The sequence below is a fragment of the Rhipicephalus sanguineus genome, unplaced genomic scaffold (assembly GCF_013339695.2).
Source record: "Rhipicephalus sanguineus isolate Rsan-2018 unplaced genomic scaffold, BIME_Rsan_1.4 Seq873, whole genome shotgun sequence".
Lineage (NCBI taxonomy): Eukaryota > Metazoa > Arthropoda > Arachnida > Ixodida > Ixodidae > Rhipicephalus > Rhipicephalus sanguineus.
The window spans coordinates 27,752-53,174 of record NW_023616185.1 but is presented as its reverse complement, the minus strand read 5'-3'; the positions used below and the strand labels follow the sequence as shown (position 1 = coordinate 53,174).

Below are 25,423 nucleotides of genomic sequence, written 5' to 3'. Positions count from 1 at the left end.
GCGCTTTGCTGTTATCAGCGGCGCTCATCACGAGATGCAAAAGTGGCGGTTGGCACGTACGTAGTTAAGCGGGGTTCGCGGCAGGTACCGAATGTATTTGCGAGAGCCTGGGCGCGCACCAAAATGCCTGATAATTGTACTGGACGTATTTCGGCCGTGGCTGTGGTGATTTGACCGCTTGATCGGAATCAAAAAGCATGAATTTGTTTTTTCAGACTGCCCGATTTTTCGGACGATTTCGCGGTCCCTAGGGAGTCCGAAAAATTGGACGTTGACTGTAGTTGCTGTGTTTCTAATGTACTAATGTACTAATGTACTAAAGTCACTAATGTACAGATGTATTTCTTTGAAAATGGACTGGCGGAATTGCTGTAGATAGCTATGAAAGAAATCCGTACCAAGTGCCTATGTTTGCCATTTTGGTGGCGAGTTATTAAAGTGCTCTGACTACTTGAGTCCAATAGTGCTTTTACAACTTCACAGTAATTTCATTTCATTTCATTTTGTTTCATTTATTTTACCCTTAATCGCACAAAGCTTTACAGAGGGGAATGGGGTACATAAAATTACAAATTATAAACAAAAGCAGACAAAATAACATCTCATAATAACAACTATGATACATATGAAGATATGATGTTAGGCTAATACAACTTAATGCAAATGTAGGTACGTTAAGAAATACAGAACAAATAAAGTAGAAAAAATAAAATATATATACAATATGACCTTCACGCGCCATCAAGTAAGTAATTGTGTACAGTGGAAGGAAACAAGTCATGACCTGAAATGGAAACGATGTCGGAGGGAAGGTGGTTCCGGTCGTTGGACGTGCGTGGGACAAAGGAATGTTAGAAAGTGTTAATGCAGCAGCTAATGACGTGTACCTTATGGTGATGATCTAAACGAACTGAGCGATAAGATCGGGTCGTAACGAACTGAGCTTTCAAAGGTGGATGATTGAAAATCTTATGAAAAAGTATGAGTTGAGATGCTTTGCAACGTGATTCAATGACTGCAAGGAAAGGGTGCGTTTCATTGACGTGACACTGCTAGCGCGATGGTAGTTAGATAATATGAAGCGTGCTGCGTTATTCTGTACCATCTCAAGCGAATGAGTTCAGTTTGTAGTGTGCATGTATCTCACAGGAGTACAGGCACTAGCATGGATTCGGACTTAGCGAGCCACAGGGCCGCACTTGCCGTCGCCTCGTGTGAACTAGCGCGTCGCTGCACACGTGCGTTCGGGCAACAAAGGCGCCGAGCGCAGCGCAGAAAGTACACAGTGCTGCTCCCGAGAATCCGCAACACTTTATTGCCTGTGGCAACACCACAAAACCGTACTACGCCTGCTCCAAAGGTGGCGGGAAAAGCAAAGAGGCTTAACCGCGTCACGGGCGGAAATACAGAACAAAGGTTGCCGCTAGCACGTCTTCATGGGCAATGGCTCACGGCGACACGCCGCTAAGGGAAAAAGTCCCTCGGGACCATGCTGTGTACCCTCACGATCGGCGACCACAGGGCCCGATCGCTTGAGGGAGGGCAAACCCCGTTTGCATTGGCTTTCGATAAGTGTGGCTCGGCGTAGTATGATCACGCGCGAACACACTGCACTGCTCTTCGGCCAAGCATCCGGAAGGGATAACGTAAGGTAAGCGCTTGCCACTGGTGCAAGGCACCGTTAGCGAACTCCGTCCGAGTGAACCCCAAGAACAAAGGAGCCGACGGATGGGAAGAAAAACGTGTGCTTACCCTACGATGTTCAGAGAGAGGAGTCTCTTCTCGCCGCATGCGAAACGTCTCGCGAGACACGCGTGAGGCGCCACAGTTGAGATCAAGCTCCGGGTGAGGGAGGTTAACGTCACCCCTGCTCACCCAGCGCCGTAGGACCATGGAGGAGGGCAGAGTGGATGGAAGAAATAGGCGAAAAACCCACGCAATGGCGACGGGCAATCCTCAGTCTCTGCAATCCCCACAAGTTGAAAAGGGTCCCAAATGATAGGGTGGTGCTGCTGTTCTGAGCAACTGTTAATCGTGCAAGCATGTAAACGGTTGAAGATTTCGCAACTGTGCAACTATGCAGTGTCTTACACTGTATGTGTGCATGGATAAATTTCATTAAACAAGCAGCCTATGTTCCGAAAAACACTATGCGTGGAATGCTTAGCAAACTGTCACATTGTACTCCAAGTCATCAGTGCGTATAAGTAAGTGTCACCTAGTGGGTACACTTCACATCATTCCTTTGCAGAAAAATACCATTGCTTTGTGGCAATCCACTTTGGCACCAGTTTTAATTTTGTAATAATATAAAAATAATTGTTGGGGCCTTACGCCCCAAAACCACGATATGATTATGGGGGATGCCGTACTGGAGAGCTCCGGAAGTTTCGACCATCTGGTGTCCTTTAACGGGCACCTAAATCTAAGTACACGGGCCTCTAGCATTTTGCCTCCATTAAAATGCGGCCACCATGGCCGGGATTCAATCCCGCTGCGTTCGGGTCAGCAGTTGAGCATCACTAGACCGCCATGGCGGGTTAATTTTGTATAAAGTCTATAATTCAGACCTGATGTTTAGGCAGACAGGTTTCTTGTAGGGTTAATCACAGTCAGGTCCATTACTCCAACGTGTCAGTCTTTACCGCTCACTAAACCAGTGCTACAACAGCCCTATGCTTTAACACTAGGCCACAATTGCATCCTTTATAAGAGTAAATGTTTTTAACTTTTTTTTAGCCCAGCTCATAACTGATGTCTTGTGTCGCATTTATGTGTCCAGGGGAAGTGATCAGCTGTCTTGAGTCTCAGCCCGAAGTGGACCTCGAAAGCATCAAGATCCGTCTAGACTTCCTCTGCTTGACGTTGCCCCGGACGTCGAGAAGCTGGCGCCCGGTGATGCACGCCTGTCGTCATCGTCAATCATGTTTGATTCCGAACGACAGCGCCAGGACGAGGACGCGGAAAGCATCGCCTCTATTGGGTGAGCTGGAGGATCCCTGCTGTTGGTTACTTCTGTTGAGCCAGACAGCATGTACAGTTATGAGAAATATGAGAGGGAACACTGAAATTACCTTTTATAGGTCATAGCATTGAAACGCAGTTGGCGAGTGTAGAAGAGTTCATAGCGCTAAATGCTCAAGCAGAAAGATATCTCTTGCAATTCACTACGTCACATTCATATCAGTACATCACGAGTAATCATTGATTGAACTGGAATTTGGTGTTCCCTTTCATATTTGTCATGACTGTACAGTGCTCACGGACTGAAATGAAACACTTTACGACTGAGTAATGTTCGCTCATGTCACCATCTTCAGTTCATGTTATATTGGTGAAATTTTGTCTTGAACTTTTACATCAGAGCCACATTCCCATAATACCCATAATTAGAGCGAACGTTACCTTTAGCAGCTGAATTCATGGTGACATGACTCGGTTTTCTCAAGCAGTTGTGCATACCAGTCATTACGTATGTTCTAAAAAATTTCATGCCGCATTTCAGTCCGTGAGTACTGTACAATCGCGCTGTGTCACTTCTTGCTTTTTCTTTCTTACAGTCCTTGACTCAGCTAGGGTAACAGGTGTGATAAGTGATCTTGCAGCTAGTGCATTGTAGTGTATGCTGCCTGGTTAATGCTCTCATCCTCTGATCAACTGACTTGTCTGTGTGACCAAGTTTATTGTTGGTTTATTGCTTCCGTCTACCTCAACTCTCTTTGGACTGCAGTGGTTTTCATGGTATCCTTGGGTTCAGCCTTGAGAGAGCCCATTGCGTAATGTTTCCTTAGACCTACTCAAAAACAAGTTTCTTAGTGATCGGTTTGTCATAGCGAATGGTAAACCTACCTTGGCACTTATGCAAAACAAGTCGAGCCCACTGGAATGTACCAACTAGCCAAGCAACAAGTATTATTTAATCAGGCCCTTGGTATCTTGTCACTGCCATCTGGTTGGTAAAACCATAAAAAATGCTTTCAAATGCAAGTAGACTACCTGCATTATGGTTAGAAGGGTGTTGGCAAATACTGACCGCAAAATAACACTGCTCTTATCTTCTTCTTTCTTCAGCTATCAGCTAGAGGTTCCGAGGGATCCACTTCACCACTTGCCTGAATTTCAGAATGAAGTCATCAGTAGGTGCATTGAAAAGGTGAGGCACTATTTGATTGAGGGCAACCCTTAAGGGGAGACACTGGTCTCGAAACGAAAAGTTTTATTATTGGAGATATTGTAATGAAATTGGGTGTGTATATGTATTTCTTCCTCCTGTTTTCAAAAATATAATTAGTTTTCATGTACTTCAATTAGTTATCAAATTGTGAGAGCATAAGTGAAATCTAATTAGGTAATTTCTTACGGGTCATTAAGACACTTTCCCTCAGTATTTTTAGGTTCTGTTTAAGATGCAGCTGTAGCCAAAGACCTGCCATGTGGAGCTATGCTATTTATATTGTCACTGAGATATATCATCATATAAGAACTTTCAATTGTATTGACATTGTGTAATCTTGAAATGCAATTAGCTCACATTATTGTTCACAAAATTTCATATGTTCATCTTAGCCACAAAAAAATAGCATAGCTCCACAGTCCTATTTCTTACGAATTCAACGGTATAAAATTTATCAAAATTACCTTACAAAAACATAATGAAAAGATCCGTAAGGCTGGTCAAGTTGGCAAAAAATGTGAAGCTGAGAAAATCGCGTTTGAAGATTGACACGCACTGTATAAATTTCTAAAAGGAACCTTTAACCATAAATTTTATTCACATGTTCCCCATCTGTTTCCCTTCAAAACAAAACAGAAAGTGTCTTGTTCCACCCAAGGAATCATATCTAAAAAAATTTTCCAATGTGCAAAGCATGATCAAAACCCCACCATGACAAGCGGCTGGGGGGTTCTGGAAAAGCCATGGGGTATGAGGCTCAAGCGACTGGCTGCTCATGTCTTTTCAGTCTTTAGGAAGAACCTTCTAGATGTTAGGCAGCATGTTACCCTGGGTAATAGGTTGCTATGCTTGAGAGAATACCTTCAAAGTAGTCCAGGACTGTAATCTTCAGTTGCACCCGTTTTGTGTCTCCTTGCAAGAGTCTTTTTTGTGTTGGTGCTCTTCAGATGAGTTGCATTTGCCTTGCGTAAACGCAGAGAGTCTTTTTCTAGGCTTCGTCGAACAAGGCAATCCCCAGCAATATAGCCCAAACTTGCAGCAATGGACTCGTTGGTTGCCCTTCTTCCTTGGTTGTAGATGGCAACAGCCTCAGCGGCAGCTCGCTTCACACTTTCCAGCGAAGCGTTCCCATTCTTTGAAGTTTGGGTCCAGATGACCGAATGAAGACTCTCACTCGCGTTCTGGGTCTTCCCTTCACAGCACCGTGCCAGCAGGCTCTCATCACTGAGCCTCGCAAAGACTGGCTCCAGAGCAGCCCCAACACAAGCCGGCAGGGCATTCTTGTGTGAAGGTGGACTCTCCCCATTGGCCAAGGCTCTATTGTACTTGCACCAAGAGCTAGCACCCTCGGGGCACTTTGAGTGCTTTGGTGCATCATCTGTCGATGTCATGTGCAGCAGTGTAGCTTCGACTGCCCTCTTCATAGCTGGCACGTCATTGATATTGCTCCTCAGGGCATATCCGTAGTAATTCGCGATCTTCTTGATCTTCTCTTGTGTGAGCTTTCCTCTACCCCCAAGAGACTCACCCTGAGCCTTCTTTTTGTCCACAAGGTTCCGTAAAGCTGCACCCATTCGCTTGTGGACATGGTTGATGCAGTCCTTTTTGTCTATTTGGATAAAGCCGTACACCTCGGCTTCGGACAAGGCATGAAAAGTGCGGCTGTCTCCATCAGAGAGCACAGTCGTGTAGCGCAGACCATGCTTGGCCCAGGACCTCTGAAACATGGTCAGCGCAGCCTCTACTTCCATGCGGCCAGAGTTGCATTCGATGTTTCGTTGGCACTCGTGGGTTGCCAGCCAGTCGGTGTACCCTTCGTCTTGCGGCTGTGGTCCCAGGGCACAGCCGAGACAAAAGTTTGAGTAAACAACATGGTCAATTACAAGGCCAGTGTAGAGCTCAATGATGCAGCCCACACCTATGTGTGAGCTCCGACCTCGCGTCATCCATGAGCCGTCGAACACATCGATGTTCCCTATGGGGTTCAGGAAGTCTGTATACAGCTCTTTTATTACTGCCACACTAGCAGCTTCACTTTCAGTCGCTGTGTTTTCGCAGGCTTTCACTAAACTTTTTAGGTGTCCCTGAAACGTCTTGTGGTGCAAGCCTCGGTGCGAAAGGTTCATACACGCACAAAAGTCCGAAAGGGCAGTAACACCTTTGCCTATCATCTGTATCCCCTTCATGGCCCTCATGTTGACTTCGAAGGGAGTGATGGTGGCAGTTCCGCTCACTCTCGGAGAAGAAAATTGCTTCTTCTCGAAATCACAACTGCTGCAAGAAAAAATAAGCTTTACCGCAAGGCCGTACTCCTTGTCCGTTGCCTTCCTCACGCTGAGACTTTTTGCGTCGCATTTGTCGCACTTCGCTTGTGCAAAAAAGTTATTCAAAACTTTCATATCGACGAGCAAAAAATCGGTCCCGGCGTCACCGGTCTGGCACTCCGCGCTTACTCCAAGAAGGTCGAACTTGCGCTGGGTAGCCGACTTTCCAGACAGAACGGTCTTCGTTTGCGCCGATCTCTCAACTCGCTGCGCCTGCTCCGCCGTTGAGTAGTACGCGGCATCAACCCGAAGTGTTTCGCTAGTCGAACTTGGTCCCACGGTGTCGTCAGTTGAAGTTCCCGGCAGGTCCAAAGGGTCCGGCCGCGACTCCAACTCCGCTGCCGACGGTGCACTTGTAGCCGGCGCCTTCTTGTTCCAAGCCCGTTTTTTACGGCTTCCAAAAGCTCGTTGCGTCGATGGTTTCAGACGAGAGTCTCCAGGCATCTCGATCGCGTGGAAAAACTACCGGCACAAAGTAGAGACACGGTCCGTCGAGAAACACGCACGATCGCAAAAGCAGGCGCACACAAACGGACAGCCACGGCGGAGAACCAAACACAAAGAAAAAAAAATGACGTGTCGGTCGCGCCAGCCAATGGGAGACTCGGAAAGGCGCGCTTGAAAAGCGCGCCGCGTGAGAGCCAATCAGTGGCCTGGAAACGACCTTCAGAAAACCCGCGACGGCGGCCGTTCTGCTTGAGCGACGCCATTTTGAGATGGCGCAAAATGTGCACAAAGAAAACAGCTTCAAATCTAGCCCAAGATGGCGGCGCTCGGCCCGCTGCAACGCTCATGGCGCGCGCGGGAAGTTCGAACAAATTTCGTCCTTTTGGGGACATTTTAGTGCTGCCGGGGTGCTTTGAAAGCCGATTTTATCGCGTTTCCCGACCGAATTTAGCGTTAGCAATTTGAGAGTAGGTGCTCAGAAGTACAAACGCCTCGAAAATAAGCTTTGCGAAAAATCGATTTTTTGACCATTTTTGACCGTTCCAAGACCCGCGTCTCCCCTTAATTGGGAAAGTGTTTGCTCACGGGCAACCGCTCCTCGAGGAATTCTTTAGAAATTTTGTACTCAAACACAAAAATATTTGTTTTACATAGCAGTGACATGCAAGTAATTGCCGTGTTTACGTGGTGTTATGCCCCTCAGAAGCTCTTTCCAGTGTGAAAGACCTTGAAGCATGATGCTGCACACAAGGCAGCATGATACTCCTTGTAGATATAATTTCTCTTCACACTGAGTGGGCTGCAGTGCAATTTCACGGTCTTTCAGGACTGTTCGCATCTTCGCAAGATTTATGTTGGGATGTTTGGCACAGTTCATGTTAAGTTCGTTTCCGTGCCCAAATATTCGCCTGTTTGTGGATGTGCTCCTTACCATGCGCTCCTTACTTTGCTTTCTGCAAAAGCTAGGGGTGCCATGTAGAAAACAAGCATCTCACTACTGTTCATTATTTTTTCCAGAGAGAGGGCAGCACATGTCCTGCTCAAAGAATATATGTTGCTTGGATTGCATTTTTCAGTGTTGCGCACGAGTTGTACACCTGAAGAGGCACTCACCATGGCACGGTCAACTTGTGGCCACATATAACCGACTATGGGGTTATATTGTCAGTTTTACAGAATTACAGTTGGGCAAAATGCAGGTTACGCCTTGCGCTTGCACCTATGTCTCCTCAGGGCTGCCGAATGCACGGTACGAAAAACCACATTTCTCATCACGCTTAACTTTAGGTGATGAAACCTCATCACCTCAACACCTCATCACATGAAACCTCATTACTTTATACCTCATCACTATGACACCTCATTACATTAAACCTCATCAGCATAACACCTCATCACTATGACACCTCATCACATGAAACCTCATCACTTTATACCTGAACACTACGTCATGGCTTTATATCAGGACTTTACACCGTGCCAGCTCACAGACGAAACTATTCTTCCCAGATAATATGGTGCCCTCTCACTCCTGTCAACTTTCACCAATGCTTTCCCTGGCCACTTCTTTGTGGTGCACAGCTGAAGTGGATGCTGAAGGACGAGATGGCCTCGGCAGCCCTCAACAGCTTCCCGCTGACAGCGGAGGCGTTGCACATGGTCGCGGAGCACGTCCGGAGCACCGCGGAGGCACGCACCACCACGCGTTTGCACGCCACTACCGGTGCCCCGGGTGTCAGGTGCAGAAGGTGCCGCTGCAGTTTGTCTTTGGGCCGGAGCAGAGTTTCGGCAAGTTCCTGCAGGTAAGTAGTAGTGTTCATGTCATGCAACATAAATGTGTATTGACTTGCTTTGTTTTCTTTATTCCTTTCTATTAAGTGCAGATTTTATGAGTTAGAGATTTCGGTGGCTGTGGCATAGTTATCAAAAAAAAACCTAGCGCCGGCGAGTGTACAGAAATGCGGGTGTACACAAATGCGGCTCTCAAAAGTGCGCCACTCACATGCGTATTTGTATGCTCCGTTTTCCAATAATTGATGCTCTCTCAATCGTGGGTTTCTTGGCGATCAGCCATTTCTGATATGGCTGTCTGGTCTTTTATCAAGGCCACTTGTCATTTCACGTCGCCACATTACATTGTTGCATTTCATTGTTGTTGCCTGTAGCAACAAAAGTGTTGCGCTGCTGAGCACGTGGGAGAAGGTCCCATTCCCGACATGGAGGAAGGAAAAGTTAGGAGGGAGCATTGCGCAGTGAGAAAGAAAGAAGGAAAAATGGTAGGTCAGGCACTCACACACCATGCTTCGCTTGTCCTCATTTTCTCAATAGGGGAAGAGCTGTTCATTAAAATTCTTTTTTCAAATTTTTGTTTTCTGGTTGGAAGACAGGTTGACTGACTTGCCCCTGTCGTACTACTCTGCCACTTGTCTCTTTTTCTGTGCTCCCCTATGCAGGAATTCAAGCACCTCACACTGCCAGGCTACCAGCTAGAGCAAGTGGATAAAGATCACTACTGCATTGTCTTGGACGACAAAGATTCCAAGGTGGTGCGGAGGCCCTTTGGGTCGCTCGTACCTCCCCTTGGGGTGAGTCACACACCTTTCTTAATGGTTAACGAGCTTTGCTGCCTTTGCCTGAAGAAACGCGACTCTTAATTACACCTAAAGGTGCTCATGTAGCAAGAATTGCATACACAGCTATGGACCATTTGCGAACCTTGTACTGAAACTGCAGCAAAAGTGTCGCCATCTCCAACTCTGATATTGATAAGAAATGGTTAAACAAGACATTTTCTCTGCGTAACGTCATCTTTGTGTACTCCGCTAGTTATCATAGTGATCAGGTGTCATGGTGATTAGGTGTCAGACTGATGAGATTTCATGTGGCGGGGTTTCATAGTGATGAGGTGTCGTAGTGTTGAGGTGTAAAGTGATGAGGTTTCATGTGATGAGGTGTCATAGTGATGAGGTGTTATGTTGATGAGGTTTAATGTAATGAGGTGTCATAGTGATGAGGTATAAAGTAATGAGGTTTCATGTAATGAGGTGCAAAGTGATGAAGTCTCATGGTGAGTTTCATAGTGATGGGAGTGCAAATGTTGCAGGGACATGAAAAAATACGTGGTCATCTATTTTCAACCTTTTCTTTTGCTTTTTGGCATACTTGTGCTCTTGATGCAGTCTAGCGTGCCTGATTGGATGCAGTTATGTGTAAAACTGTGTGAAAATTAGGTACTACAGTGATATGCTTGCATACGTGAAACGCTAACTATTTATCTTAGTGAGAATAAGGATACATGTATACCAAGGGACTCTATGAAGAAATGAAAGTCTAACATGCATGAAAAAATTCAAGTTGTGCATGATTTTTGCCTGTAGTACTTGTCAGTTGGCATTATAACTTTGGTGCTATTTTAAACCTATTTCGTTTTGTCAGAGGTCTCCCCTCACATTATTTGAAAAGTTGCATTATGTTTATGTGGCTATCATACAGATGAACCTCAGTTTAGTAAACATGCTTATGATAACTTATGGGAGGTTTTAGATCTAAAGTGTTTATCTCCTATATCACTGATTGCCGAATATGTGCTTATAACGCACATTGGATGTAACAGAGGTGTTTCCACTTGGGATGGCTCTTCACTGTAGCCAGTTATGATTGTGCTCAACTATTGTTCTGGTTCACAGAAGGCGGTTCAATTGTATTGCCCGAATTTTTCGTTTTGTATCAAATTGAAAAGGCTGGTAAGTATCGGGAAAGTGCGGAAAGTGTCGCGGCAGGCAAGACGCAGCTGAACCGAAGTTGAAGCTTGAAAGGTTGGTGCAACAATGTCGTGCAGCTGAGAAGCAAGGCACTGGAAATGACGACAGCGTTGCCTCATGAAAAGGCAGGTGCTGATGCTGCCGAAATGAGGGGCTCCCGCCAGAAGTCCATTGGCCCAGACGCCAAAGTGAGTGGGCTGCCCGAGAAGATCTCCGTCCCGCATGTCGTGTCAGTAGCGTAGGCATTTTGGCATGCTTGTGGTTCTTGGGGTATGCTCGTGGCATCATGTTGCTCGGGAGGCAGGGTGACCAAATTAATCTAGACCACATGGAGTATGTGTACCTAGGCTAATTATTGACAGCAGAGCCTACTCATGAAAAGGAAGTTAAAAAAAGGATAACAAGGGGCCTGAGTGCATTCGGCAGACATTGCCAAATCATGACAGGTAATCCGTCTTGACAGCAAATTCATTTGATGTCAAAACGAACACAATGTGTTCCTTATGAACATGCAGGTGGGTACTTCTTTCAGAGAAGCATTTGAAAACTGTACCTTAAATAAAGGAGTTGGCAGTGGACCTCTACATTGCTTTTCCCATTAAAATTTTGAATAGCTGAATTTATCATGAACATCAAATAAAAACCACAGAACATGTCATCTTTTTCAATGCAATGTTCAGTTAAAGGGATACTGAACAAAAATCGGAAAAAATGAAGAAAACATCACAATTCTACTCAGAAGACGCGACTGTTCCAATAAACAGAGTTTATTTCACACATTTTTCAGAAGTTGGCTGTATTTTTCGATGATTGTCAGTGCGCGCGGGGCTGTGCATCGACGGCCATGATGTCGCTTGTCACCGCAGCAGATGCAGGGTGCACGTTCTCCTGTCCATCTACTTCCCCTTCTCCACCTCTCCTCTACATCCGCTTCCCCCTTCCACAAAGGCACTGAAGCGTGCTCCACCCTTTAGGAGCTTTACCCCACCCGGAGCGTTGTTCGCTGCCGGTGCCGGTCATAGCAGTTCTAGGAACCATAGTTCCTAGAACGCTACGCCAGCGTAGCCTTCGCCCACGTAGCCTTCGCCAGCGTAGCCTTCGCCAGCGTAGCCGGTTCGGAGGGGCTGGCTAAGTCTGGCATTGCTGGCACGCCAGTTTCCGGGGACGTTAAACGTCACCTCCTTTAGTACACGGAACAGCTGCTAGACACAGCAGTTTGGGGGAAATGCATTAAACTCATTATTGTCCGCTAGCTCCTGCCTGAAATGGAGGTTGTGTCTACCGATTTCAGCACCCTATCTTTCAATTTGGCTGAAAATCTCGGTGGAAAAAATTTTGTTCAGTATTCCTTTAAGCAGTTGTGCACGTGACTTTTGCGTCATTATTATTCAGTTCCTGACATATAGTTGTGTGCCTAAAGGAACACATCAACATGAAATGCCTCGAAATTCAGTCATTCAGAATTTACGCAAATGTGATTTTTAGAAACTGAAACCATGTAGGCACTAGCAAAGCCCAAAAAAACTGCAGCATGCAGCTGAAGGGTATTTCGATCGGTTTGGCAAAATTTGCAAAAACCAATTCTGATTTTAATATGTGCAACTGGTCACTCTGCCAAGAAGGCAAGTTGTGGGGCTTCATGTGCAAGACGTTGACTAGAGAGCGGTTGCTACAGTCCATGACGTGTTTGTCTGGCACACACATCCATTGTCTGAGAGGGGTTGACCGAAAGGTGCTAAGACGCACTGGCCGAATGGCTCGTTGGTTTGTGGAAATTCTTTGGTGGGTTTTTTTTTGGTGGCTGTGGTTTATGCACGTGGCCCGTGACAGACGTGAATGCGCACAGTTGTGGACCTGTGAGCAGTTGTTTTCAGTGGTGCGGGTGTGTGCTTCTCGAGACTGCTGAAAAAGTCTTGAGTGCTGACTGATGTTCACTATAGAGCGAACTTAGGCATGTTGGTGTAGCAGAGTGAAAAACCCTGCGCGAAATATGATGGGGACACAGGAAGGAAACACACATAGCGCTGAACTTACAAAAGTTTATTAGATAAATTTTCCTAACATATACAGAAAAACAGCCGCATCAATGCGCATGTCAGAACAGATACACTTCCTATCATCTTGGAAAATCAGAACGAAGAAATGTTAACTCTTTATTCTATAACATGATTGATGGCAAACTGACACATTCACCCAAACTTTGAATCATCTCAGCTTCAATAATCTCACGCACATGCTTCTTTCTATGTTTGCTTACCACATCAAAGGTTCGAAGGTTGGGTGATGAATGTGTCAGTTTGCCGTCAACCATGTTATTGAATAAAGAGTTACCATTTCTTCGTTCTGATTTTCCAAGATGATAGGAAATGTATCTGTTTTGACATGCGCATTGATGCGGCTGTTTTTCTGTATATGTTAGGGAAATTGATCTAAGAAACTGTTGTAAGTTCAGTGCTGTGTGTGTTTCCTTCCTGTGTCCCCGTCGTATTTTCGCACTGTGTGTTTCACTATGATGTTCACTTTTCATGTTCTTGCAAAGCGATATCAGAGAATGGCTGCGGTTTTTGTTATTCCTTGCATCTGCTTTGACCTGTGAATTGTGAAGTTGTTCATAAGAAACAGTGGTTCGCGGGGCGACAACGGTGCTTCATTCTTGTCATACTTGGACCTCTGTTCTTCGGGGAATTGTGATGCTCACAACTGTGTGTACGCTAACGCTTGATTTGGTTTTGGTTTGCCTCTTGCGCTGAAATGCTTGTCATTCATGTTGTACGCTCTGAGACGCCTTACAAGCTGCTTGATTGTTGCACCCTTTCCTGTATGCATTGTGATGGCCTGCTTTTGTGTCGGTGATGCTGATCAGCAGACGATGGTGCATGGTTGTTATCGTGATTGTCATTAGTTGCCATTGAAATTTTGTCTGATGAGATCTCAGTTGAGTATGTTGGTTGAAAAAGTGGTTGTGAACTCTACAATGCACTTAATACAGTGAACATTCTTTTATTTTGGGGAGAGGGGACTTGTGAGCTCTTTAGTTATCATATCATTAAATGTTTGATCAACTCTTCGTACTAGTTTGCTTCCCTTGGTGCAGCATTTAGTATTATCAAATTGCTATAGCTTACGGAGCTTTAGGATTATTGGAGAACTTCATATTATCTGGACTTTGGAACATTTGTTGTTGCTATTTCTTAATATTTAGAAACATCATTTGCCACTTAATATTTTACTTACCTGGGCTTTTGTATTTATATGAACCTTACAGTGAAGTTGTGGGTTAGCGCACTGTTCTCTGGAGGTGGCTATCAATAGAGAGTTTGAGAACTGGGGCCCCAAGGAGCTTGGGGACCCAAGAAATTTGCGAGCCACCAGGGCACATGTGCAGAACCCAAGCCACTCTTGGGCTCGTGTGCTCGCGTTGACCGAAGACCGAAAAATCGAAAAATAGCGTGGGTCGCCAGCCAGACGACGCAGACGCGGCGTGGGACACGACGCAGTATGGCCCGCGTCTCGCATAATTTTAATTCTGCCACATGTGGCGCTCCGTGCGCTTGACCCCATGCTGCCTGCGTCTGGCCCAATTCTCAAACTCTGCAGATCCTCCGAACGCAAGAGCAGGCTGCCCAACGCAGCTTGGGGACCCAGCGTCTTGGGTTCCCAATTCTCATACTCTCTAATAGCTTTTTGGTAAGTTCCAGGAGCATGGCTTAGAATATAATCAATGAACACCCTTAATTATGCATTGCTGGTAAATGGCGTAATGGTTGTCGTACAGATTTGTCCGTTGATAAATGCAAGGTTGTGTAGTAAGTTTCTGTTCACGGCATGGCTAATTAACTCTGCATGCCAATTGCTCATTACTCTTGTCGACATCACCTGTATGGCTCAGATAAACAAGATGGGCACAGTTTAGAACAGAAGGTGCAAGCTCTTAAATCTATTAATGTAATTATTTTTGATGACATTGCTGTTTTAGCTGGCTACATGTACTGATAATGATTTTTGCAAGTTTCCACATCTACATAAAGGCTTTCTTCACAAACTTAAAATGTTTGTAAAGATTCAGAATTGAAGTTATGCTCTGTAAAACTATGTTGCTTCATTATTCCAAATGCAAAACAGCAGCAGTTTTTAGTGCTTGCTAAGTGTAACCTGCCGCGTTGATGTTTTGTAATGAAGGAAGATTTCTTGATTGGCTGTAAGACTATATAAGAATTTTTTTGTCATTTTATGAGGTGTTTTACAGCAGTAATCACAATGACCTTCTGTGTAAACGTTAGAGATACGAGTGCACATTCGGTTTGTGTGAGTTGCCACATGTTCATTAAAAGAACACTAAAAAGAAATGCTAAATAATGTCTTTAATCGAACACGTTCTAAGATGACAGAGAGTTAGTGTTGTAGTGAAAGGATGCTTGGTGCTATGGAAGTGCTAACTTAAAGGATAATACCGGCTTGCTGTGGCATCATGAATTCTGGCAACACCTGAACATTGCAAGATAGTCATTTCATATAACAAAAAAAATGCAGTTGCTACCAAATGTAAGTGAAATAGTTATGTGCTTCTTGGGGAGATTTTCTGAGAGGGGAGCCCAGTTACATGAGAATATAGAATAATTTGTGACGTAACACGGATGTTATCATTGCTTCAGATTAGGTGCGAAGATGTTTTGCCCTATTTTTTTCGCTGGTGTGTTATCTTCTTTCACAACATCTTGAAGGGGTACTGACACCTTTTTTCGAAGGCAAGCTTACTCTGCCATACAAATCTGCTGTATGCAGACACCGCTATGAGCCAGTGTGAAGCTCTGCAAATGCTGAGAAGATATTTTATTTTGATATTAAGGGGAGACGTGGGTCTTGAAAAGTGTGTTTTAATAGTTGGGTGAACAGAATGAAATTTAATACACTTATTCAGTTTTTTCTGCAGATTCCAAATCTGTGAGTAGATTTTTATTAGCTACATTAGAACAAAAGATATGCTATTTATACAACGTTTTCTAGCACATTTCTTACGGGAATTTTTGGCAACTTCTTTTCGTCAAACACAAAAGCAAAGAATGTGGCAAGATTGCCAGAAAGCTGATCTAGCGATGATGCTATTTATTTCTTATAAGGTTGTTTACCAAATGATAATTCTCAATGATCATAAAGTGTATGAAGCAAAAATTTTTCACTCATATTTGCATGCATTTATTTTGCATTCGAAGTTCGATGAAAACGATAAAATTAGCGTCATCGGCTAGACGAGCGCTCTGGCAGTCTTGCCACATACTTTGTTTGTGTGTTTGACAAAGCAGTTGCCAAAAAGTACCGTAAGAAATATGCTCTCAGAAATTGTATATCTTTTGTTCCAATGCAGATAATAAAAATCTACTTGATGATTTGGAATCTGCAGAAAAAACTGAATAAGTGTACTAAATTTCATTCAGTTAACCTAAGTAATAAAAAAACTTCTTCAATACTCATGTCTCCCCTTAAAGTAATTTTTCCATCAACATACCAACATCAACACTAGCTTGACGTCAGGCTACAGTACCAATTCTGGTGACTTCACGCAGCAGTCTGGCTAGTTGTGATGACGTTAGGTATCAAACTTCCAAGATGGCCGCTTGTGCCTCACGAAAACATTCAAAAAGGACGCTTGTGCGTCGGCAACGTAGCCACGGTGCGGAGCAGCCGTGGAAACGTCACCATTTATTGTGCGAGCACGTAACGAGAAGCTCATACCGTGTTGTGACGTCAGGGTAGTAGGACCGAAACTAGCTTTTAAAAGCTACTGTAATTACTTTTTCACGCGCACTCGCGCTTAGCACTACCTTTTCTAGGCTCTGAGGGCTTGACCTTTCATTTGACGCAAAAAACGACAACTGGAAATTTTCGTGTCAGTGCCCCTTTAAAAGCCTCGGAATGTAATTTTCTGTTCGGGTACCTTCGTGGTTTTCCATTTTTGTCTTTGCTTTGTGAGCATCATTAGGTGAAATTCAATGCACTTGTTCCTGGCAAACCACTAATATTTTTGAAGCCGGGGCATTGTTTCACGTTGGCGTTTTTATTCTTTTTTTGTCCTTGTAACGCAATGTAATTTGTCCTTAAAAATAAAAAACAAATGCAGTTTCAGATGAAGACGAGTCTGGATGGAGTAGTGCCACAGACATCATTCCTCATCAGGCGACGGCAAACTGGAAAAAGTGCTCGACAAGAGTGCCGAGCGTCGCCTGGACGAGCGTCGTCCTGCCGCGGACTCGCTGTTGACATCGGAGGAGCCAAAGCCAGAAGTTCGGATTCCAGGGGCATCGTGTCCTCTGGAGTTGCTGACCTGAGGCGGAAGCTTCAGCTGAGCCGGAACTCCAAAGCCGCCGCGCCACGTCCGATCACAGTGCTGCTCTGTCATCGGAGACCATCGCCAGGAGCAAAAGGCAGCAGAGAACCAGGTACTTACTTGCTTCTCTCAATTGAATGTCATTGTTGTGGAGAAAGAGAGGGGGTGGTTCATAAAGGACAGCAGGGGTCAACAAGGCTGTGCCTGGTTGGCTACACTGCACTGGGGGAGTATATGGCTACACTGCAATGGGAATGATCGGGTACTGAAAGAAGAGGAGGGATAGGGAGAGAATTCCAGTGACACACGCATAAAAAAGTATTCATTGCCCAGGTATCACAAGCATCACACAGGCTGCGCATCTCAAGAAGCGCAGCAATTTTTTGTACACTTGGAGTCAACTTTTCTTGGCAGTACTTTGAAGCTACAGAACCGAAACGCATTCCTGCTAACGCGCAAGAGTAGTACCTAAGTTTATTGATATTTTCTCATTTGCCTTGCTGAAATAAATACTGATTTATTTATTATGAGACTCAACATTAACGGGAAGCGGGTAAAATGAAATTATTATTCACTTTACACGAATGTCTTCCTTTTCTTCCATTTCTTAGAGAGCGCCAATTTTCTGCACGCCTATTTCCAAAGTAAACATGGCATCCATAACGTGTGTCAGTCAGTGTGCAGCCGCAAACTCGCTCTTTAGTTCTCCAAGAAAAAATACTCGTAGTACGACATGAAATGTACACTGAACAGTGGAAATGTCTTTCTCCCATTCGCATTTTTCGTGTATATATGTTTTTCTGAACGCTTAGTGGTGCGAGCCGAAATCCCTGAACCGAAATCAGCCGCAAGCTGCCGTACTACTTGCAGAGTAACACGAATCTGCGAAAGCCCCCCTCCGTAGCCTTCACTCCACTGCCAAGATGAGCTGTCCCGAGTAGATTCAACATCACAAACATGCAAAGCTACGGTTTCAATGTACTTTCTTTTGTAAAGGCCTGTAATCTAAGTGCACTAACACCGTCTGAAGGGCAAGCCTCCTGTCATTGATGCTGCAGTCACACAGGAGATGCTTTGTATCAATCGACCAATCAATGAAACAATGACTGAACGAATGAACGAATCAATCAGATCATTCTACGAAATTCTACGAAAGTTTTATTTTCAAGAACACAAAAATTTATCTAAAATATTAGACTGATAGGCAATGGGGCTACTGACCAGTCCAATACGATATAATAAACATATGGTACAACAAAATCGCAGGTCAGCTAAGAGCGCATAATATACATGTGTACACAGATATACATACCATATTTTCTCGCTTATAACCCACACTAAAGAAATGCAAAGAGGTTGGCCGCACGGCAATATGTAGCACAGTTGAAATTTCGGCTTGTTGGTAAACGTCAACGAAAATAGTGCTGAATGAACAGGGACACGAGACGAACGCACCCAATGTGGGCGCTAACTTCCAACATTTTCATTGAGGCAATATGCAAGAATTCGAAAATTTTTTCTAGGGATTGTAGCAGGCGATGTGCTTTACATACAGGGGCGGGCTACACGCAAGAAAGTACTGTATATGTCAGTACTATATACTACGTACATACATACAGTCAAACCCCGATACAACGAAATTGATGGTGCTCAGAAAAGATTTCGTTGAAGTGAACATTTGTTGTAGCGAAATCGAAAAAAAATTAGCTGACCTGAGCTAGTAGAACGGAGAAACTTTTATTTCCAAAATTCAAAAGTGCTCGCTGCTTCCTTTGTTTCCCCAGCTGCGTTATGATGCGATTCTCATACATGCATAGCGACGCCAGGTTAAAAAGCGTGCTGAAACAACGGCTTCCATGAATGAACTAAACAGAAGCATGGGCGCGCAACACGAACTGCACAGTTGCAGTAATACGCTAATACTGGCTATTCGCCGACAATGCTGAGATGCAGGCGTGCTATCGCGGAGCGATGACTTGCGCCTTATTCTATGCTATTCTTATCATCCACCACTCGCGGCTGGCTGATCCCGTTGATAACACGGACGAATTGTTGCTCCGACCACCGGTCGCACTGGCCAAACACGAAAAGCATTGGCATTGGATAAGGCGTCGTTCTGCGATTGCACCCCAGGGCTGCTCGCGTTGATAACGCAGATGTACCGTCGCTCTGGCCACTGGCGAAGCACTAAAAGCACGAAAAGCATTGGAAAGACATCGAAAAAGGAATCGTTCCATGATTGCGCCCCAGCGTGGACAACTGAGCTTTGGCTTCGGATTGTCTGCAACTTAAGAAGTAACTCAGGCCAGTTGCAAAAACAGGGCAGTCTGATTGCCGTCGCTATCAACCAATGTTGCTCAGACAACAGCGGCGGTTTCTGGTGGTGCCAACACGCAATTTAGACTTTGTAGACGTATTTCTATGTTCTAAAATGCACCAAAATGTTCGAGATTGTGTTTATTGCACGGCAAATTATATTTTTGAGCCCGGAATCGCATTGTCAAATTTCGTTGAAGCGGAACGGCAGCAGAAAAAGTGTTCGTTGTGGCGAGCATACTTATGCATTGACTCCTATGGACTGTTGACGGGTACTGAGAAATTTTCGTTGTACCGGAAATTTCGTTAAAGTGGCGTTCGTTGTAGCGGGGTTCGACTGTATATATATGTTTGCATGTATTCACTTATCACTCATACAGAAGCTAGGTCATATAATTATTTGCACCAAATGTGTCACAGTTGGCTCTGCCCATTTTTCCTATTGTAATGAGAAGGCATTAGTGAGGAAGCCTCACTAGAAGGTATTAGGAGGCTGCTTAGCAATATTTCTTCCCTTAAATAAAACTAATTAATACTAGTTGTGCGGAGGTCAGTACCTGCTGCCTGGTCTATTAGTATTTCACTTGGCTGGCTAGCCAAGGTTGTTGTGGAAAAGTCAAGAACGAAACTTTGACCTTCATTTTCTCTTCTAGTAAGCTTTTGATCGCTAGATTAGTGACAATAAAGTTCTCAAAGAATAATTTTCCACTGTAGGCTAATTTAGTGTTTCACTTTTTCTCCCTTTAATGGAGTCATGACATGGTCATCCAATAATTTGCAGTTTTCAGCAAAAAATAGAAGTGGAGGGTCTATTGTACTTATACATATATGAAAATGCACCGTACAAAAAGATTTCAGTGCAAAATAAGCCCTAGAAGTCGCCGGCTATAAAACCTGCCCACCGCCGGCGACTACCATTTTGCCTTGGCGTATGTGACATCATGTGCTGCATGGAGTGAAGCCGTCATCCTCTACTAAAATTTCAGCCGCTGCAAATCGTTCAATTTCAATACCAGGCTGAAAAAAGCTGAAATTGCATGATTGCATGCGCAGCTGACCACGGCACAAGATCATTCGCCGGAATGCAGCAAGCAGCTTGTTACGTCATGGCTCGTGAGTGCGCCCGTGTTGCCCGACTCTCAGGCCACTCGCATCTTTATAAAAATATTCATTTATGAGTTAAGTGCTTGTCCAAATGCACTAAAATTTCGCCAGCTTGCTTGTAAATTCGCTAGTATTAAGCCACGCAACACGGAATATGATTGAAAATTGGGTGTCATGGCCCCTTTAAGTACTTGTGGTGTGTTGATCTTCTTCACTCGCATCTCGACAGGAACCAGCTGAAGCTCCTGTAGAGCTCGTGGACGAGAGTGGCTCCTCGGAGCAACAAGATGGAGGTTTCCGGGATCGCACCGACAGCCTAGCCTCGTCCCTGGGCCATGGCATGGCATTCCGACCGCCACAACACCTGCTAGAATCGACGCGCTCCACGCCCAATGCACTCAGTGAGGTTGGCGGACAGATCAGCAACACCGAGGACGGTACGAATCTTGGCGGTTGATGACTGCATTCAGTCTCTTATCGGTCCAAAAAAGAGAAAATTTGAGGTGACCCTAATCTTTAAGTTAGGTTTCCGGTAGAGGCATTTGCATGTCGACGTTCTTGTGTCCTGGTGTGTTCCTTGGGTTAACATTGCGTTTCATTGCACTGCCAAAACAGATCTCGGAGGCTACGTAGAAAGAAGCTCAGGGTTGGGATTTGCTCTGCCAGGTGCCACAATGATCCCAGCTACTCTTAAGAAAACCGTCTGCTCTTTCAATGAACTCATTCAGTCAATTTTCATTACATATCCTGACAGTTAATTGGCCCTTATCTTAAATAAACTTATGCTCCGATATCATATGTATTCAATAAACTCTTAACTTGAAACAGAACCATTGATTTCATACTAGTTTTATTTTTTTACAAGATCTTCTCTGAATATTTGGAAAACCTGAAGTATGTGCTCGCCACAAGTGCTTTGAAGAGAACACTAGTGTCAATCGGTGCCCGCACCACCAGAAAAAAGAGCTAGACTACAAATTCAGGTGCAGCATGAAAGGCTGTTAGATAGAAGTGCACCATGGATTTTTATTGCTGTAGCAATTATATGGACACTCTCAGCTGTTTTTTGCCATTGCCGTCATGTCCTGTATATGTATATGTATGTATATAATATAATAATAATAATAATAATAATAATAATAATAATAATAATTTATTCCCACCAATACAGTGTTGATGGAGGGGGTGAGAAAAAAAGTGACTAGCCGCTTGACTAAGTTCCCACCCCCCATTTACATCAGGCAGGGGTAGTGGTGGTGACAGAACACACACACACTCATATATATATGTGTGTGTGTGTGTGTGTGTGTGTGTGTGTGTGTGGTGTGTGTGTGTGTGTGTGTGTATAAAAGCCACAAAGAAAATAATTCCTGAAGCGCGGATTCAAACTGGCGACCCTTCGCTCCGCAGCGCGCGATGTTAGACAGCTCGGCCATAAACCATACGTCCCTCAGCATACTAATGGCGAGCTATTTATATACACCATGTGTGTTTATTTGCTTACCAGTGAGATGGCGCAGAGGTCGCGAGGGGCGCGCTTTGACCTAGGTCGTAGGCCCGCTCGTTGCGATGTGTGTGCGCCTCCTGCCTTGCCAGGTGCACTTTGCCCTACAGGCGTGGTCGCCTGCATGTGCTCTCATCTCGCGAGGGGGGTGGTTTGTATGTCTTGTGCTTTCACCGCGATGTCTGCACTGAATACATAGCGTACGAAGGTCACTTCGCTCACTGCAGCGGCCGCATTTGCAAAAGGAGCATGCTGTTCAAACAGAAAGTAACATCTGTGACAGTTGTTAGTTTGCGCTTGTCCTGTGTATACCTGTGCGTTTGTTTCGTGCGTCCTTCTTTATGTTTGAGCAGCGCGCTTTAACACGTTCGCTGTGGCATGCTTTGAGGTCTCGTTTTAGATGTGGAGGGACCCACCCGTGGGCCACTCGGCATATCTTCCAGGTGTGCCGTGACCCAACGGTGGGTCACACGCCTGTGCCTGTTTCACTCGCTCCAAAGAGATGGCGCTGCTACCTTTGCGGCTGACGTTTGGCGTGCTTGTTTGAAAGTAAAGCTAAGCTGAAATATAAAGTGTCTGGCACCAGAAAACGCAAACACACGTTTGTTTCCTCTGTGTTGTGCTTGCTTTTGCGTCCGTAAAAGACATGATGATCTACGAGTCGCGCTAAAATGTTTGGGTGCAGCAGGAAGAACATGTGCACACTTATTCGGGTGAAACATACTTGAAAAACCACGGCAAACTGGTGGCGAGCAATACAATAGAGAAATAGGCAGCCACTCTGCTCCTTAAAAACAACATCGCCGTCCCACGTTGATTGCAATAAAAATATATGCACTGGTTTCATTCTCAAGCCTCCTGAGACGGCAGCCCATGACGGAGAGTTCTTGAGGGTGGGTCAGCGGTGGGTCACACCTCATGCAGCATGAAGACGTTTTCATTGAGTGCATCGCGGGTCACCGGTGGGTCACACCATCTAACACCAGAAAAGTATTCTTCTGGCCATTTATAACCTCTTGCAACAAGAATCGTACCTCTGCATACAAGTGAAGTTATCGCATCCGCAAGCAGAGGCATACTCGTGACATCGCGGCTGCATAGGAGTAGCACAGGCCGTGACCCACCGGTGACCCACGCTGCAGTGAACGTGTTAAGCGTTGAGCTGTGACACTTTATAGTTTGCGCTTGTCCTGTGTGTGTTCTTTCTGTGTGTCCTTTGCGCTTGAGTGACGCGCCGGTAATTTCGAGCTGCTTTCCATTCTTCGCGTTACATACCAATTTGTTGCTCTCGCATTCATTGCTTCGCCGTTGCGGCGAAACTGTGACTTTTTTTTTGGCTTGCTTTCTGAATGTGATGCAGAACAAACCCTAGGATTGAAACGTGGGATCTGAGGATAACTGCTTAATCCTTTGCAGTGTGCCTTTGTGGTCATGTGTAATCTGTGCCATTCTGGTTTTCTATTTAAGCCGTTTGCTTGATTTTGTTGCCCTCAAGGTTTAAACAAGGATTGCAGTGAGGAGTGCTTCACGCAAGTTATCACTATCGGCAAGGGAACTCATGCAGATTATATACAATACAGTTAAACCTTGATATAACAAGCTTAAATACAGTTGAACCCCTTTATAAGAGGCACGCATGGGGGAGAAATTTTTGCCTGTTATATGAAGTGTCTCTTATAAGCAGGGTACTAAATTATGCATTTCCTATCAACCCTTACTTTCATGTAGCACACTGGTGTCTCTTATACCCCACGTGTCTCTTATATCAGTGTCTCTTATAAAGGGGTTCAACTGTATAATGGATTTCAGTTGCCACTATGCAGTGTCTCAGTAAAGTCATGGATGCAGTTTTAACACAGAACATCCATGTAATTTGAAAGAGCTGATAGTGGTAAGACTGGTAACTGCGAGCAGCTCCTCTCTGCTTGGGCTGCGATCGTCGGCTACCTTGGCTTGCTTAACTTGCAGATGGAACATACAATGTGCAGGATATTGTTATCGATTTGGACTTTATATGGAACCTCACGGTGACGGTGAAAATGAATTGCTATTGCATATTAATTGCTATTTGCATATTAATTGCTATTGCAATAAAAGGTGGTTATTGGTGGTGGAAAGCTAGGGGGAAAGGAGAAAAACTAGATAGTATGAAAACCAAAGGTTCTATACTGTAAAATACAGGAAGTTAAGCTATGAATTTATTGTTCTTTTTTTTTCTTCCAGAAAAATATATATTTGATTCAGGTGGGCAAGGCATTAGGCAAGATTAAAAGTAGTGCTTGGTGGGTGTCACACAGGATGCTCATAGCATCCATCCTTATACTGCTGTGGAATTATGCTTATCCAAGCATGGCAAGCACCACAGCGGAAGCCGGATTCCAGGAGACAGGGGAGCCATGCGAAGAAATTTGAGCCATGCGGGAAAATGAGAGTTGAGCATTCCCGCAAAGTGAAAAAAATTTTTTTTAAATTAAGGGCCCTTCCACTGCTGTGAAGATGATGCCAGCAAAGCTGCGATTATGGTGGGCCTGCTACTGTAAACAATGGTGTATAGTGAATTTAATATTATGATTGTTGACTATATTTAGTGAATAAGAGACACACTCAAAATCCCAGTGTTTCTCTTGTGCATGACGCATATTATCTCATCAACCTTGGCTAGTGCTGGTCTCAAAATGAAATTCTGTAGCACATAAGAAACCGCGCTGTTTTGAAAGTACAAAAATGGCATGACGTTCATTCCTTACGCAAGTGGTCTTGCCTTTGAGGCAAAATTGTTCACGTCCTTCTGCCATGTCAGCGAAATCACACATCTATGTCCATTTTTTCGATGCGAAAGTGCTGGATTAGTCGAGTTAACTGGTGCTGCAAAAATTGTTGTTCTATGCGTCTTTTTTCCTCGGACGTGATTCACCAGAACCTAGCCACACACAGCTTTGCTGTAAAAAATATAGGTGTTTTCACCTTGCTTGCATTTTAATTTATAATGGCATTGCGTGTTTCTTATTGGCCGACATACGCAGGCTATGACGGTGACAGCAGCGAATCGGACAGCGACCGTGACTGGATGAATGCGCTGGAGACCCAGCGTTCCCACTTGCCTCCCTTCTGGATGATCCTCTGCCCGTTTCTCGACCACGTCGACATCTTTTTCCACGTTCGGTGAGACTGCTTGCACGCCTTGTTGACCTCGTAGGGCATTAGCTTGCTATGCTGCAGTACGTAGTCATTATTAGTGTGTAGGCGTATTTAAAAGACACACGAGGAGGAATGAAAAGTTCAGCCGTTATAACGAAGTTATAATGAAAGCGCCCACACGACATTTCACTAAGCGTACCATCATAATCAGTTCGTGTAAGCTGCTGTCCAGCAACAAAAACAAAAGAAAGTTTCTATTGCATTTGGTTTATCTGCTGTAACACTAACACCGTCATTCGTAGTTGCGCAATGACGTCACAGACTCCCATATAG

General features: G+C 44.7%; 1 protein-coding gene across 1 annotated transcript in view; it reads left to right on the top strand.

The window, feature by feature from the left end:
* Positions 1-25,118, top strand: part of LOC119378563 (KICSTOR complex protein SZT2) — a 51,444-nt gene extending 26,326 nt beyond the window's left edge. Inside the window, exons 7-12 of the mRNA XM_037647650.2 lie at positions 2,783-2,983; positions 8,527-8,747; positions 9,399-9,530; positions 10,784-10,894; positions 20,678-20,885; positions 24,976-25,118. Coding sequence (XP_037503578.2) covers positions 2,783-2,983; positions 8,527-8,747; positions 9,399-9,530; positions 10,784-10,894; positions 20,678-20,885; positions 24,976-25,118 — 1,016 coding nt within the window. The remainder of the gene's footprint in view (positions 1-2,782; positions 2,984-8,526; positions 8,748-9,398; positions 9,531-10,783; positions 10,895-20,677; positions 20,886-24,975) is intronic.
* Positions 25,119-25,423: the final 305 nt, after the last annotated feature.